The sequence below is a fragment of the Microcebus murinus genome, chromosome 4, assembly GCF_040939455.1.
Source record: "Microcebus murinus isolate Inina chromosome 4, M.murinus_Inina_mat1.0, whole genome shotgun sequence".
Classification (NCBI taxonomy): domain Eukaryota; kingdom Metazoa; phylum Chordata; class Mammalia; order Primates; family Cheirogaleidae; genus Microcebus; species Microcebus murinus.
The window spans coordinates 53,715,874-53,732,579 of NC_134107.1; the positions used below are offsets into that span (position 1 = coordinate 53,715,874).

General features: G+C 48.6%; 1 protein-coding gene across 9 annotated transcripts in view; it reads right to left on the reverse strand.

The window, feature by feature from the left end:
• The window catches only part of PPFIBP2 (PPFIB scaffold protein 2), a 135,234-nt gene that overhangs the window by 16,030 nt on the left and 102,498 nt on the right, over positions 1 to 16,706 (reverse strand). For 5 of the 9 annotated variants that reach the window (XM_012744180.3, XM_076002212.1, XM_076002214.1 and 2 more), the window contains 10 exons: positions 16,153 to 16,264; positions 13,328 to 13,389; positions 12,149 to 12,224; positions 10,986 to 11,089; positions 9,119 to 9,186; positions 7,459 to 7,516; positions 6,445 to 6,486; positions 2,047 to 2,182; positions 890 to 922; positions 351 to 492 (listed from right to left, as the gene is read on the reverse strand). In XM_012744180.3, coding sequence (XP_012599634.2) covers positions 351 to 492; positions 890 to 922; positions 2,047 to 2,182; positions 6,445 to 6,486; positions 7,459 to 7,516; positions 9,119 to 9,186; positions 10,986 to 11,089; positions 12,149 to 12,224; positions 13,328 to 13,389; positions 16,153 to 16,264 — 833 coding nt within the window. The remainder of the gene's footprint in view (positions 1 to 350; positions 493 to 889; positions 923 to 2,046; positions 2,183 to 6,444; positions 6,487 to 7,458; positions 7,517 to 9,118; positions 9,187 to 10,985; positions 11,090 to 12,148; positions 12,225 to 13,327; positions 13,390 to 16,152; positions 16,265 to 16,706) is intronic. The other 4 variants (XM_012744181.3, XM_012744189.2, XM_076002216.1 and 1 more) reach the window with 1 other exon arrangement.

The window sequence follows — 16,706 nt, forward strand, 5'->3', positions numbered from 1 at the left end:
CTCAGGACTCAATTCTGCTCCTGCCTCTGGGGTTTGGGCCACATCCCATGGGGGTCAGAGTGATACTGGATGAGTGTAAGCTGCAGGGCACATGCTCAGAGGGCGTGGGATAGGTGGATGTTTAGAATGAATGACACATACGGCAACTGGCTATATTTAATGGGTGTCTTTCACTCTTCCCCTGCTCTCAGCCCTGAAAAATAACTCCAATTGTTCTTTCTAAACATGACTGTCCAGCTTTTACCGCTGTTTCAACGTCTAATGGACCAGGGGCTCACGTAGACTCTTCGACCAGTCAAGCAGAAAATTGATTCCAAGCAATATGACCATGATCATCACCACCAACTTACTTTCCCCAAAACTTCTTGATGCCTTTGGGACTCCGTTTACCATCTGGCGTCAGAGGAGACTGGGGACTTGATTCGGTGCCAGATGACGTGGATGAGAGGTCATTGGCCGTGGCAGTGTCATCCCAACCACCTTCCGTGTCTCCTGAGGTTGGATGAGATGATGTGTGAATGAGAATAGCAGACGTGACCTCTGGGACCCTCTCCCCCAACCTGGGCCATCCCTCAGTGGGAGTCCAGAAGCATCTGCCCAGTTCTGGCTTCAGGGTAGAAATCCACAGCAAGACCCCAGAGACTAGTAGGGACTCAGGCACACTCCAGGCTTTCTTTGAGAAATTAGTGAGCTCAACATTTCAAATCCAGGTGAATGAATGTCTATAAATTCTAAGGATGTGGGATCCAAGTACTTGTGGATTATCTGGACAGAAGCTCGCTCTCTTTTCTCGGAGGGAGATGCAGGAATGCAGGCAGGACAGGGAGGCATCAGGGCAGGGAAACAAAGGCATTCTCACTCCCCACCTCACCTGGAATGGGTACAGTACCTAATACGGGGGCACTGACACTCCGGCCACGATCTCCAGCCAACCAAGAAGCAGAGAAGCCACATGAGGAAACAAGAGAGGCCAAAGTCCAGCCCAACAGAGTTATAGGGGAGCAAAGAAATAAACAAAAGGATGTCATCGAGCAAGAGAGAAAAACTCAAACAGAAAGAAAAATAATCCCATAGAAGGATGGGGTGAGTGGTGACAGACTGAGAGGAGGTCTCATGCGAGGGGACCAAATGCTCCTGGTGGGCAGACTGGGATATCCACACTCAAGAGAAGGGGGGAGAGCAGAGTCTTAATATACTAGGCCATGTCCCATGTGGGCACCGGGGCTCACTAAGCTCATAGAAGGATCTGAGGCTGCTCTGAGTCCAGCCTGAGTGTCCCGAGGACACACTCATGTAAGGGCTGATCTCGAGCTCCTGCAGCCGAGGGCAGAACTGGCCTTCATGCAGCCAACACATGGGCTGACTCAGGGAACAGCTGAGGCTGAGGAGTCAGGTGTAGGGAGAGCTCTGCCGGACCAGAACATTCCCTGCTGGGCCCTGTTGAATATGCCCCCGCTGTTGGGGAAAGATGGCCTGTTTTGAATAAAAAGCAGCAAAGGCCTCTGTGGTTTCAGGTCCTAATCACCAAAAGGATCCCTGTAGACAGAAACCCCGGCCCACTGGCCACTGACCCCATTGGCCTGAGGAAGTGCTCTCACCTGGAAGAGCCCACACTATCCTCCTGTAGGGAGGCTGCAGAGGAGAAGGCAGAGACGGGAGAGGGGAGATCAGGATGACAGAGGAAGGAAGAGGGAAGGGGGTGTCCGAAAAGGAGGGGAAGGGATGATGGGAAGGATGGGAAGGGGTTCGAAAGAGGAGAAAGAGAAGAAGAGGGGAGACGAGGCTGGGTAACTGCAGCTGGAAAGGAGTGGGGGGCATGCACACCCTGGTTTGCTGGGACTCTGAAGTGCTGACCTTAGGAAACAGCTTGCCTAGGCCCAGAGGAGCCTCTAGAAACGGGACCACTCAGGGTACAACTTGTCCCAGCCACCTACGCCCACCGTTCTCCAACTGTGGACTGTGGTGGTAGGTGCGGGGATCTGTGCAGTCCTTGGAAGTGCCAGGCATGCCGCTCAGAGGCCACCAGCCCAGGGTCTGGACACTCACTCAGCCTCTGCAGGCCGCTCCCTGCGGCATCAGGCAGGCAGGCGGTGGGAGATCTGGCAGCCTCCCCATTCGGCGTGCCTCCTGAAAGCTTCCCAGGTAACGTGGGGTATTTGTGCTCCACCAGGAAAGGGCTGGCCTATTGGAAGGGGAGAGAAGAGAGTTGAGCCTCAGACTCAAACCCAGTTAGGAAACCCTTGGATGCAGGAACAACTTCCTATTCTCTGGGAGCCATTTTTCACTTAGGTTGACTCAAAGACCTCTCAAAGGTTATTAAGCCTAGGCCAGGAAAGGGGATCAGAGATCTGAGAGTGGAAGAAATTTCTCAGGGCCATACAGTAACACAGGGACAGAACCAAGTCCAAATCCAGGGCTCATTGCAACTGCCTCTAACCCGGAAGTGGGGGTGTCTTGCAAAAGGGGCCTTTGCTATTTGTCCTAGTACTCAGAGGACAAACAGAATTCTAACAAAAGCTACCTAGAGCTTTATCACATTCATTCATATACGTGTATGTGTGTGTGTACGTACACGTGTGTGTATGTGTATGTATATGAAACGACAATCCTGCAAGAGAGGAGACTGAGGTCAGTTTGGTCTGGGCTTCTCTGTTTCCCCAGACTTGCTTTCCTGTGGGCAGCAGAGCAGCAGTTGTGCTAATTAGGACCCTGACTCAGACCAGGCAAGGACTTGACCAAGTACACAAACTACATGGACCTTGCCGGAGAGAATGCAGGGGGCTTACTGCTTACATTTGAAAAAACCTATACTGTGATAACAGTTACTTGAAAAACATCACGTTAAGGCAAACAAGAAGACACACACACATTTGGGAGAGATGACAGCAGGAAACAGGCCAGAGGGCTGCATGCCAGCAGACTTCCCTTAGGAACTTGGGATCACAGGCTCTGTGCTTGGACCCTGGCCACGGAAAGGTCCCAAAGAAACACGTTGATTAAAAGACAAGAAGAATAGCACTTATTTGATTAAGAAGCATATTATGGCCCCTAAATCTGCAAACCTGAGGGAAACACAGTGGAATGCACTGTGAGAGAATAAAAGAAACGAGAAGCTGAAGCAATGTCACCGAGAAAATCAACTGTGGATCACTTGATTAGACTGAGAAAAAAGTGATATGAAAGACAAAACAGATTTCAAACTGGCAAGTCAGAACAGTAATGGGAGACTGCCGTGACTCAGACATCTTTTGAAGTTCCATTTAGCTAAAAGCCAAGTGTTTGGTACATTTCTGAATTCAGTTTGCTTACAAATGCATGTCCTCAAAATTGCTTGAAATTCAATTCATTCATTGGACACTGAACAAAACCCTCTAGAAATAAGCTCAGAAAGGAGAGAGATGGGAAGAGGAAAATAAACTCTTAAAGAATTCTGAAAGAAGTGGCCAGTGAAGTAGTGAAGTAGAAGTAATTAGAGATAAAGATCAAGCAATTTTCACATTTGTGATGACCTATGAAGTAGAGATTAGACACGATCAAACATGTGAGCATGACTGGCCAGGTGAGGTGGGTCAGGTCTGTAATCCTAGCACTCTGGGAGGCTGAGGCAGGAGGATCACTTGAGCTCAGGAGTTTGAGACCAGCCTGAGCAAGAGACAGACACCATTTCTACTAAAAACAGAAATATTAGCCAGGCATGGTAGTGCATGCCTGTAGTTCCAGCTCCTTGGGAGGCTGAGGTAGGAGGATCACTTGAACCCAGGAAGCTGAGGTTGCAGGGAGATGTGATGATGCCACTGTACTCTAACTGGGGTGACAGAACAAGATTCTGTCTCAAAAAAAGAAAAAAAAAAAGACTAACAGTTTCCAAATGCCAAATGCTAGTTCATGCATTGGCTGCTTCATAACTACCTGGGCACTTGTAAAACAACAGGAATTCCCACCTTCCCTCAGCTCCATAAATCAGCCCCTCTGGAAGTACACCAGGAGTATGTATTTTTAACAAGCATCTCAGATTATTCTGATGGAGTCACACCCAGGAACCACTGGCTGTGGGAAGACAGTGTTCAAAAGTTTAGAGAACTAAAGGGAATGACTCCGAGCTCCACATTATACAGGAAATATGGGAGGGGGGAGGGCTCTCAAATGCAGGTCTTTGGCTGCATCCTCAAACGTGCTTCCCTGCAAAGCAGGGCAGACCCAGCCAAGGACACCACATGGGCCACCCAGGGAGCTCCCTGAGGAGCCGAGATGCAGAGAGCTCACACCTAACCCAAGCCATGGGGTTCAAAAAGTGGCCCAGACTGGTAAGAAAGACAACAGAAGGAACTGAGGGCAACGGAAAGGGCTCTCTGAGCTCTGCTTAGGCCAATAATAAAAGCTGGGAAGGAAGGACGCACTGCTGGAAAAGGTAGGACACAGAGGAACAGGGATGCTCGACTCCAGTTCTGTCTCCAGCAAGAGTGGCCCTGGCTGTGGGGAAAGGCAACCCCAGGCAAGGGAGCAGCGCAGACTGATTACCCAGCTGCTTCCAATTAGAACAGAGAGGCAGCACGCCAGAGTGGAAAGCGCCCAGGGTTTGAGTCAGACTGATTCAGGCAAAGCTCTTTCACCTCTTAGAACCTCTGTTTTATCATTCCCAAATAGAGCATGACAATTCCTGCCTCAGGTTTGCCATGAAATAACATTTGCTCCGGGCACGGCGCACAGTGGACAGCAGATAAACAGAAGCACAGAAAATATCACATGCCCAGGTCCTAGAGGGACAGCAATCTAGAAGAGCAGTCCCTGCATCAAGGCAGGCACAGGTCAGACTCCCGGTAGAGTATCACACTCAGGTCTGGTCCAGGGCACACCTTAAAGAATGTATTGTGAAACTAGTGCTGACACTAAGGAGACTGAATAGGAGCTTTAAAGGCTTGTGATCCACCCTCATGTCCAGCAGAGAACAGAGCACTGAGAGGGGATGAGGGACTTAAATTCTAGAGCTGTCAGGAGTAGGGCAGACTGACTTTTTCCATGGGCTCCACAGGGAGAGCCAGGATCGGTGGATACACATTCTTGGGAAGCCCTGATAGAGCTGAAAAAGAACACAGGGCTCTCAGTCACAGAAAACAACGGCCAGGCAGCAAGGTTGGGGGGTGCTGCTGAGAGACTACTGTACCTGTGGAACAGTCCCAGGGAGCACAGTGGTGTATGTGGGTGTGAGGAGAGGGGTGGCCAGGTGGAACTAATTGAGTCTGCAGAAGATTGTGATTATGGTCAAAGCTATATGAGAATCATCTTTTAATCTAGAATATTTCTTCTTTTATAAACAGTCACTCGTCACTCCTATTTCTTGGCAATCAAATCAGTGCAAATTACAGCCGGAGCCTGTGAGCTAGCTGTGCCTCCAAAGGAGCAGGTGATCACTTACAGATGTGCTCTGGAAACACCTGAGGATGACCTCTGTGAGGCTGAGGAGGGACGGGGACTGCTAAGTGAAAGATGCAACACAGCAGCCTCCATAGGAAGACTTTCAATTTACCAAGGGACCCCACAAGCCCTGCCCAAAGGGACTGTGTGTCCAGAGCACCTGGACAGGGGAGCAGGCAGAAGACCTTTGCTGCACAGTCCAGGTGGCCCAAGGAATGGCTGTCCAACTGAATCACCCACTGCTGTGCATATGGAAGGGCAGAGAATCCCTTTCTATAGATTCAGAGGTGCAAAAAGAATCTTCTTATGCATAGCTGGAAGGCAGAGAAGCTCATTTCTAACACATCAACATGAAAATATAAAACGATGCTCTCAGGCAGAAGTCAGCAAGCAGTGAGGCCCAACATCTCATATGTGGAGGCAGGACACAGAGAAGGGGCATGCCGTTGGCCTTACATTTCCCATCTAATGTTATAAATCATGGTTGGGCGTGGCTGAAATCAGGCTAATCATACAAATCTTCAGTTCATCATGTGCTCAACATTTGTGTATCGACCTGGAAACTTAGTCCTCTTCCACAACGGGCTTCCTTGGAGAAAATCGGTTCTAATGGGATTTTGATAGCTTGACTTGTTCATTAAAGGGGGACTCAGTGTATTCCTGTGTTTTTTTTAACCACAACCTATCCACAGAAAGGATAAGAGCTGCCATACTCTTCCGTGTGCTAAGACCATAACATCCCCCCTTCCCAATGATTAAATCTAGATTGCTTTGTTAAGGATTAATTTCTCTGAGCCTATAAAGTGGAGGTAATAATAATAAATCCTACCCCACAGATAATGGTGGTGAAAACACATTATATAGCTGGATGCACATAAAAAGAAAATGGGGGAAGAAGTTCTGTCTTTCCTCGTGTCCTCTAGCCCCTTATGGCTAACATATTTTAAGGTTACAAAAGCTATGACTTGCTAAATTAAAATGCTAGCAGACAGTGCTACCACAAATAGGTGATAGGGGCTGAAGTTAATGTACCTTGGGTTCTACCACGGGGGAGAGCTGGTTCCCATTGACACACTACGGAGCAGCAGGAGGATTTCAATTATGTGGAGAGAAAGAAACCTGTGTTAGTCACAAACAACAACTCATGACCACCTGCCTGCTTCTACCTGAAAGGCTCTTCCCCTCTTCTCCTCCCCTCCAAGTCAGGTAATTACCATCCATGGCAGGAAACACAGGTCCCTGTCCAACTCCATGGACAGACGTCCTGAGCAGCTGCCGGCAATATGACCAGGGCAGTGAGAGGCCCAGGACCATGGGAGCAAAGCCACTGAGTGAGGCCATGGTTCTTGGCTTCTCCACTGTCACACCAGGGAGCTGGCCCATCGCTAGAGACCCAGGCACGGTATGCAGCATGGGCTCATTGGGGGCTATCAGGCCAGGATGCCTCAGTCTCTACAGACTAAGCTCAAGAGCCTGCAACCCTCCCCTGCATCATGGGTTCTACCCACATGATCAAGGGACACCCCATACAAGGAGCCACAAAGCCTTCCTCATATCTTTCTAGACTCATACAATAGCTCCCCTCCAATAACCTAAATTATCCCTCATCTTACTGGGATCACCTCCTTTACCCACATTACTCCCTCATTCCAAATCTTTCTGATGCCCCCCAGTGCCCTGAGGCTAAAGGGCCAAGATTCAAGATCTCTGGCTTGACCTGACTCATGGCTCTGAACTTACTGCCTCTCACTCCATACCATTTCCCAAAACCTTCCCGTGCCCACCAGACTCTAACCAAGCCTTTGCCCAGCTCAACATCTTCTCTTAGCAACTCCAGGCAACATGTCCTGACTTGTCTTTTTCTTTAGGATACCTTGGACCACACCTAACTGGTTTTCTCAAAATGTTCATGTAACTCCTGCCTCCCTAAAAATTTTATAAAAGCCTCTGCAAGGTAGGGTCTAGGACATTGTCTGTATAATCCTAGCACTGTACTGGTCCCAAAGAAGTAATCAGTAATCTTTAAGGATAGATTGATGGGCTGACCTTATCCACAGATTCACTTCTCAAGTCTTCCAGACTACAGGAAAGTTTTTTCTGAGCTCTGGAAAAACACAAAACAAAGTGAACAAATAAACAGTTACTGGAGAATGAGGTACATAATATCACTTAGAGAACATTGCAAATCCTTGACCAGTAATCTGTTTTAGGGTTAGGGTCACTGCTGAGAAAAAAGTCACCCTCTCCTAATAGCCATTGCATATAAAATGGGTGGGGCCCACCTTATGGATGGGTAGTGAAGGCATGAGGGCATCACTTAAATCCAGTCTTTAGCATTGCTCAAAAAGCTAGAATACACTCAATGCCATTGTACCGATGGGAGGTGACTATAGTGTGGTCATAAAAGACAACCAATATCTACAGAGTCAAGGAAAGGCACTGATGCTCAGCTTGCCTGTGAGTCTTAGAGTGAGCCAGGCGGAGGGGGCTGGCACCTGCCTAGAGTAGATGAGCCCATCAGCCAGCTCCAAAGCACCCCCTTCCGGGACCCCTCCACCCTCTTCTCTGTCTCCACATGCCCTGCGCAGTCTGCTCAAAGGAATTTTATTCCCTCCGGGACTATTTTCCAGAGAAGGGAACCAAATGGGTAAGGAAGAGGCAATGCCACCAGTGATCACAAGGGTAACCTTGTGCCCAGTCTCCTGGGCAGTCATACTTTCTCAGTTTATATGAATAAGTCGGCATCTCTGTACATGAGTCTCTTGTGACTCTGGGCAGTGTGTGCGTTCCTTGGTGTTGACATCCCCCGAGTGAACTCAGAAACCAAATTTCTTATTCTGCAAAACTAAAGACTGGGGGGAAGGGGGGTATGGGCAATATATGTAACCTTAACAGTTGTACCCCTGTAATACGCTAAAATAAAAGAAAGAAAAACAAAACTAAGGACTGGCCAATTGTCCTCTGTGACATTGCCATTTAACTCTAGGGCTACAGGCTCAGGGAAACAACGGCTGTCTGGAAAGTGGGCTCAGAGAATGTGGGCTCTGGAGCCAAGGCACCACACGGGGATGCTTCTGCCATGCTCGTGACTACCTTCCCCTGACACCTTAGCTGGAAGACACAGTCTGTTCTTGGCAGTGAAGCCTCCAGAACCCTCTTCCATGGGGCCTAATTTGAAAACATGTTCTGAAGTTCAGACATAGGGAACTATGTATTGGTTCATTTTAGAGGGAACCAGACAGCCAACTGACCTCAGAAGGAGCCCATTATAAGTGTATTGCTGTGAAACACCCCCAAAGCAATTAGACCAGCTGCCCTGTGAGGAGAAATGGCCCTCTCTACAAAGTCTGGATTGTCAAAGGGCTAAATTCACCCTGAGAGCAGGAAAGAGGCTGATGGAAACCACACACACGTCATGGGATGTTCTCAGGAGCTTCTGAAGGACACATGAGTTGCAGCCACCTCTCCTCTGAGCTTCCCACCCCTGGCCAGGGACAGTGATCCAGACCCTTAACCTGTGGGAGGGGGAGCCCCTCTGCAGCCAGGGGAGAGAGGCCTGGTCTGTGACTGCCCTGACAACGGACAGTGGGTGTGCCCAGGACATGGTGGCTGTGCTCACCACACGTGGCCAGTCACCGTCCACTTCAGGAGCCTCAAGGGAGGCCTATGAGCACAGTGGCTCCGGGGAAATGTTCAGGCCTCTTACCTGGTTTCCAGTGACTTCTGCGGCAGTGGAGGTGGCCCTGGTGCAGGGGAGCTACATCTCGGAGGCATCTGCACCAGAAACAGAAGAGTCACTGTAGGGGACAGTCACTGTTTGGGGACCACCCAGCATCTTCTCCTATTATTTCAGTGATTCTTTTTAGGGAGTTACACTTCTGCCCCTGGGTAAAGCCATGGTGGATACATCAGTATGGATGTCTTGCTCTTTCAAGACGCCAAAGGAGGTAGGTATATCCACACATCTGGGCCAATCTGCCTCTCCTCCCTGGGCCCAGATCTTAGGTGATGTTCATATCCCAGAAGTAGAGTCCTGAGACCTGCGTTCCTGGGCTTTTGCTGCTCCTGCCCTTTCTGAGCTTGGTTTTCACCTTTTCCTTTCACTCAGCGAGCCGCTGCACACCCTTCAGATTTTGTTGCTTGCAGTGAGGGAACCCTGATTGACATGGTCACTCAGCAAACATCAGCAACATCTGCCACCTGGCAGGCCCTGTGCTGGGTCTGGAGCAAGCACTCCCACATCTGGTAGGCAGACAAGTAAACTAGGCTAAAAGAACAATGCAACAAGTCCTTACACCACTGACACCTATAACGTAACATGGGAATAGAGGGAGGGAGCCCCGCCCTTTCCCTGGTGAGAAGATTGGGAGGGTTTCAGAGGAAAGAACAGCTGAGCTCAATCTCAGGAAATGAGCATCAGCTCAGCAAGAAAGGCAAGAGAGCATCACAGGTGGAGCAAAGGTGAGCTAATGGTGGTGTGGGAGAACACATTTCTATGTCTTGTGTATTGGGCTGACTGCAAAGACTGCCTCTCTTCTCTGCACCCCAGCATCTTCTTGGTCTGCTGTGGGCAGAACCCCGGCATTACAGCACAGTTGTTACAAGCCTGGGCTTTGTGGTCAGATAGACCTCGGTTCAAGGGCAGGTTCTGGTATCTACTTGCAGTGTGACCTAGGGCAAATTGCTTACCTTCTCTGAATCTCAGCTTCCCCACAGTAAAATAAGGATCCCAGTGGGGTGTCATGAGTGAATGAAGTGAGCCACGTACAGCGCTCATCAGAGTGACCACACAGAGGTGTCAGTTACTGCTATTTTGTCAGTTATAGCAATCTAGGGCGCTTGTCCTGACTCGATAAGTGGGTCACTGGATGATACTTTTGCTCCTCTCTTAATAAAGATTGAGCTGGACAACCAAGATCCATTCAGTCTGATCACCTGGAGTTTCATGAAACCTCTGGGCCAGAGGTTGAAGCCCCTCCTCCACCTGAGGTCTGTGTCTCTGAGCTTGTTTGTTTATTTGTATCTAGCCTAAGTCCAGAGAGATCCATACAATAGGATGAGATTTTAAACAGACAAGAGGAGAGAAGGAAAATCTGTGTGATAGTTATGGGGGCTGAGGGGCTAACTGTGAAGCAGGTAGGTATCGCTTCAGAAGTTGCCATTATCCCTTTAAATGAGCAAGATATGTTCATTCATTCAACAAATATTTGTTGAATTCTACTGGGTATCAGGCATTACTGCAGCCCCTGGACAAACAGTGGTAAATAAGACAAACACCACCTTTGGTCTGTGCTTACATTCTAGAAAAGAAAGACAGACATAAAAAAGAAATCCAATTAAAAGGAGAATTCCTATCCTTGAAAATTCCAGGATCCACCATCTCAACCAGAACACAGGCCGAGCCTCAGTCCCAGGCCCCCATCCTCTCTCTGGGGCTTGAGGGCCAGTCCACTGATCTGATTATTCACCTGTCAAGATGTGTGCCTGATGGTGCCTAACTGCATCCTTCCTCAAGCTCAGGGCATGCTCCAAGGACCTGCTAAAACCCTGCATCATAGACAGAAAGACAGTACCTCTTGTTTAAATAAGTCTTCAGGGCCTTTATTTGGAGTGTTCCACTTTCTGAAACTTCCCTCCAGTTCTTCTTCATTGATTGAGAGCGTTCTCTCCGAAGGCCCTGGAATCATTAATGCAGAAGGGGTGATCACTACAGCGTGAATTGCTCAGAAACCTCTAATTGTACAACAAAATCCTAACATTGTGTTTCTCCATCATTTAGAAAGACTAAGAAATACAGAGAGAGGCTATTAAGAAGGTGATTGGGAAGGTTCTTCAAGGCATCTGAGCAAGGGCTGTCATCAGGGTCACTTCAAGGTCAAAGCTGCCTCCAACCTTCTCACTCCTCAGCCACGGGCAATCAGGCCCCAAGAGTAACTTGACCCAAGATCTCAAGGATGAGAGAAAAGAGCACTTTGATGTGGAGCACTGGATGAGGAGAGCTGGCAGAGGCTCTGGGCAATGACCAGTTGGCCACACCCCAGGGGAGGCTTGGCTTCTTCCTAAGAGGCAACAGCAGCTCGGCCAGAATCAGGGGTACCTGAATACCTCCAAAGCACCCTCTTTTGTAAAACAGCTGCTTCCTCGGGATTTGTGATGGGAGCCCAGGTCAATCACATGAACAAAAGGGAGGCACCCTGGCACAGGCACAACCCTGTCCACGAGAACACCGATGCTGCCTGCATGTTGTGTTCAGTCTGGGCAGCAGATGAGAAACACAGCAGTTCTCCCTGTCCTGTGACTTCCTGTGACAACCTAGGCATCCAGTGACTCAAAGGCGGCTCCCAGAGGGCACTCTGAGCCTGGTGGGGAGCTTTCGATTCTCTAGGAGGTGGACAAGCCCTGATCCCCAGTGAGGGCACTGAGTTGATTTTTGATCCAGGTGTGACTCTACTTGCTGCCTCTAAGGCGTATCCTGGTAAGATTTGCAAGAGGCCCTCCCCGGGTAGGTGACCTGGATAGTTCCTGAAAGTTCTAAGCTGACTGCCACTTGATGAAATTTCTGGAAACCAACAGCTGCCAATTTTCCACCATCCAGGAAAGTCTAAACAACTCCATTCTCCTAGGGGGAATCTTCTCTAAAATGGACATAAAACATCTTCTGGCAGAACTGTCCCTAGATTTAGCACAGCTGATGGATATGTTTCAGAGAAAATGGCAGGATCACCTTTGTTCTTACCTTGAGTTGCCATCACAATCTCCTTCACTCTGCGGTACTGGTTTAACAACCCCGTAAGCTCCTCTATGCGACGGTCCTGCACAGTGTGAGAGGAGATTTAGATTAACGCCACCACCGGCATCTCAGATGATTGCATTTTGGGGTCCAGGGTATGTTCGGGGCACAACGAGAAGAAACCCCATGTGGAATGCTTGGAATACTCCAAAGGGAAAGCATAGCCAGGCCCCACCCCACAGAGCCGGGGTTTCGGTGGTCTGCCCCATCGGCAACTCATGCAGGCACTCGTGACTCTACCTGAAGGCTGTGAGCCACTAGTAACCGAGATGCCCTTCACAGGCTTAAACATTTTAAACAGCATCAAACTCGCTGTCTTCCTACCCTCCTGCAGTAGCCACTGAAATCTGCCTCCTGGTCTGCGTGTAGCCCTCTGGAGCCACACAAAAAAGACTAAAATACAGCTGTCATATTTATCTCAACATCCTCACCTGTCTCTTAGGAGTCTGAGATACCTTACACTACAGAGGAAATTCTCAGAAGACATCATATCTTTTAAGGCAAGGGCTTAGGGACTTGGGAGGCCACACAGATCCTGGACAGACCCGGGTGTGAAACCTGGCTCTGCCATTTACCAGTTACCTGACTCTGGGCAAAATTAGGCACTTTAAGTCTGTTTCCTCATCTGTAAAATGCAGGGTTCTGATCCTCAGAGATGATGTTTATACCAGCTAGGTGCTCTTTATTTATAGAGGTGGCTATTTATGGTTATGCTGGAATTAGATATGAAAAATATAAAGACATCAGGGTAAACTGAGGCATCATATGCAACCAATGTCTCTGATGGTTCTATAATCAAGTCATGCACATGGGAGATTGCTGGGAGTCTCAGCAGGAGCTATGATACTGGCAGTAACTATAGCGGTACGTTCCCCACACCAGCAGGAACAGGTAGTGCTCTCATCTGCCTTTAGGAGATACCATTTAGGCAAAGTTCCCAGGCATCAAGGCAAGAGACTTGGCTGAGGCCAAGTCTGTAGGAGGCAGAAGCCATTCTCCTGACACATCCCTGTGACAATGGCATGATGCACACGGCCCTGTCCAGAGTATCAGAGACCAGTAGGGACCAAACAGAGCCAAGGGTGTCAGCAAGGAAAGGACGGGGCTGCCCAATGACCATCTTACCTTATCTTCATTGGCAACAAGTAAAGTTTCCATCCCCTTTTTCAGACATTGAATTTCTTGGTCTAAAAAAATATAGGTGTAGAAATGTTAATATAAATGCAAATACTTATTTCACATGCTAAGATGCTCTTTAAGTGCAAACTTGAAGACTTTTTATGTGAGCATGGCTCTTTTATTTATTTAAAGACACCAGGATGGTGTCCAGCATAAAGTCAGTCACATTAAATATTTGGTAGACTACTAAATGAATGAACCTAGTATTTTGTCTTCTCTTTACAGACTTTTTTTTTTTTTTTAAGACAAGAGTCTCACTCTGTTGCCCGGGCTGAAGTGCAGTGTGGCGTGATCACAGCTCATTGCAACCTCAAACTCCTGGGCTCAAGCAATCCTCCTGCGTCAGCCTCCTGAGTAGCTGGGACTATAGGCTTACATCATCACGCCTGGCAAATTTTTTGTATTTTAAAGGTAGAGATGGGGTCTCATTCTCGCTTGGGCTGGTCTCAAACTCCTGGCCTCAAGCAATCCTCCCGCCTTGGCCTCTCCGAGTGCTAGGATTACAGGCATGAGCCACCGTGCCTGGCCTTCTCTTTATAGACATTTATGGGCAAAATCAAAATGCCATGTACTCAAAGGTGACGCAGAGAAACTCAAAAGTCTTTCATAGCCAATGTCTCCTAAGAATACAGACATTCTTATCCTTTGCCACTCAAGTAGGCATGTGCCTGGGCTGCTGACTGGTGTTGAAGAAAATCATACAGGGGGCAGACTGAAGGCAGAGGACTATTCAAAATGAGGAGGAAAATGTCTACAGCTGAATGGAGATTGGGAAATAAAAATTATGTGAAAGAGTTGAGTACTTGGCTTAATTTAAAATGGTACCATCAAAATTGACTAACAAATGTTTAGATGCATTGATAAATAAATATCAACATAAACTCTATGGTTAAGAGAAAACAATCTTAATTCATCATAAACCTATAGAATTTCCCAACAGGCCAAGGAATTGTCAGTCTGTGGTGGCAAACTCATGGCCTTGTCTCACTTTGGACCCAGCAGGGACCCTCTCGACTTCTTCTCTAACTGTTCTGGAAAACCAGGTCAAAGGCTGATACCTAGAAGATCTGGAGGTCATTTGCCAAATACTCAGAGGTCTGAGAATTGGCACATAGCTAGAGTTTCCAAAGAAAGATCTATACCCATCCCTAAACTGGTCACTGCAAAGGGAACGGGGCTATCTATATAAGAAAAGTACAGGAGATAAGGGAACAAAAGTATAGGCATCCTATTTCCTTTTGGGATGCTTGTTACATCCAACAAGAATAGCAACAGTAGATCTACAGACTTTGTGTAAATAGGTGCGGGGATTCATTTTCAGAGTAAAATGGAGAGTGCTTGCTGGTTATCTTAGGTTCCTGGCAGCCAACATCAGCTCTGCAGTTCAGTTTGCAGGGGGGAGAGCGGTGAGCTTCAGACAAATACTAGCATCCTTGATTCACTCGTCATAACCAAACTTGAGCAGCAAATGACCAAAGGACCAGCTCAAGAAGGTAGCCAGGGATGGGGTGGGGTCTAGAAGGCTGGGACTGTGGGAAGCATGGGGTAGAAAGGGAAAGCTGCCTGGCCTAGAGGTCATAGTGTGGGACATTCTCTGCCCAGGGTTGGCATCAAAGATAGCCCAGGCTATCTTAGTAGAACTCAGCCTCCATGGTTAGGCCTTGGCAGGTAGGAGACACACCCGGTGGCTTGGGAAGACACCGAAAAAGGCTGAGGGAGGGATGAGCATGTTGGCACTAATTTCCTTCCCCAGGCTAAGCTGTAGTCATGTGGCTTCCAGACCCCAGGTGGGCTAAGCAGTGCTGAGGTTGAGAGGAGCCCAGGTAGCGGCCCCCATCCATGGGATTCCATGATCTCCTCCAGCAATGCTCTGCAGCCTAGTGGCGAGTGGAGAAGTTGAGGGTGTGTGGTTGCTTTCCATACATGGCGAACAGGCGTGGATATAAAATATGTGTTCACAAGAGCAGCTAAGGATTTACCCTCTATTTTTAATCAGTGATATTTGAGCTCTTCAGCGACCATTCTCCAGCCTTCACTTATTCAGTAAATATTTCTGAGGAGCCTACGATGGGCTGAATATTGTGTTGGGCACTGGGGATACATTCTTAAATAAGAAAGATATAGTCTCCGCCCCAGAGAGGGGATGACAATCCATACTATGAGATCTCCCAAAACACAGCACTGGTAAGTTATAATAAGTGCCATGAAGGAAACAAGAAGGTTGTTGAGTTAGAGAACAATAGGGCTGGGGCACCTACTGGAGGTAGGGTGGCTAGGAAAACTCTGAGAGGTAACATTTGGAATCGCAAGGATGAAAGAGAACTGATTTGCTTCTGTAACCTCAGGGCTTTGTACAAATGTCAGGTCGGTATCCCTGAAATGAATGAATAAATTGCTAAAGCCTCCCCTTCGGTGATGGCACAGAAACAAGTCCTTTCAATCAAATCAAAGAGCCAGGTATTTCCTACATTCTCAGTAAAAGCTCCAGAGGCGGCCGCACGGAGCTTCAGTTAACACTGTGCGTCTGAGAAAAGCCTTCAGAGCTAAGCCCTCTGGTTAGGGGAGGCTGCCATGGCTACAATTCCATAACAGACCTGTGCTTTATATGCATGCGTGTGCACACACACGTGTACCCATTCACTTGGACACGTTCACACACAAACGTGCATGTACATGCACCTTAGCATGCCTACACACACAAGCATACACACACTCTCTCACAGGCACAAAGGGCCAGGGCAACTGCATCCTGTCTCAGTCAAGCCAGTTACCTTTCTCTGCGTGGTCCCCGTGGAGAGCTGCCGTCCGGGAGAGCTGGCTATGCAGTCGCTCAATTTCTGCATCTTTCAGGGCCACCTGCTCTTGCAGCTGGGCTACCTCGGCCTGAAAAAGCAACAGAGTATCCCTGCCAGGTCAGAAGGACTGCCGAACCATGAAGAAGCGCCTCCAGCAGAGTCCAGAGCCCACTGGGCCCCAGCATACGTCAGGAGTTAGGAGAAGAGGGGAGCAGGAGGGGCCAGCTGCCCTCCCCACAGGGTGGGTCTCTCTGAATGAACTCACTCTTCCAGGCTGTTCTGGCCCTGCCTACTCTCTGGCCATCAACCTGATCTTTCCCATGCACCCTCCAACCTGACCAGGCTCTTTCTTTCCCGTTGTGTGGGGCCGAGATGGCACTGAGGCCCAAGGAGCTGGGATTGTGTGCAGTGGGAGCGCTGTCCTCTGAGAACAGATGTATATCCTCTTTCTGGACATGATCTTCCTTCTCCCAAGATATTCACGCAATAGATATGCCACTGCAACAGATGCATGTGGCTGTCATCTTCCC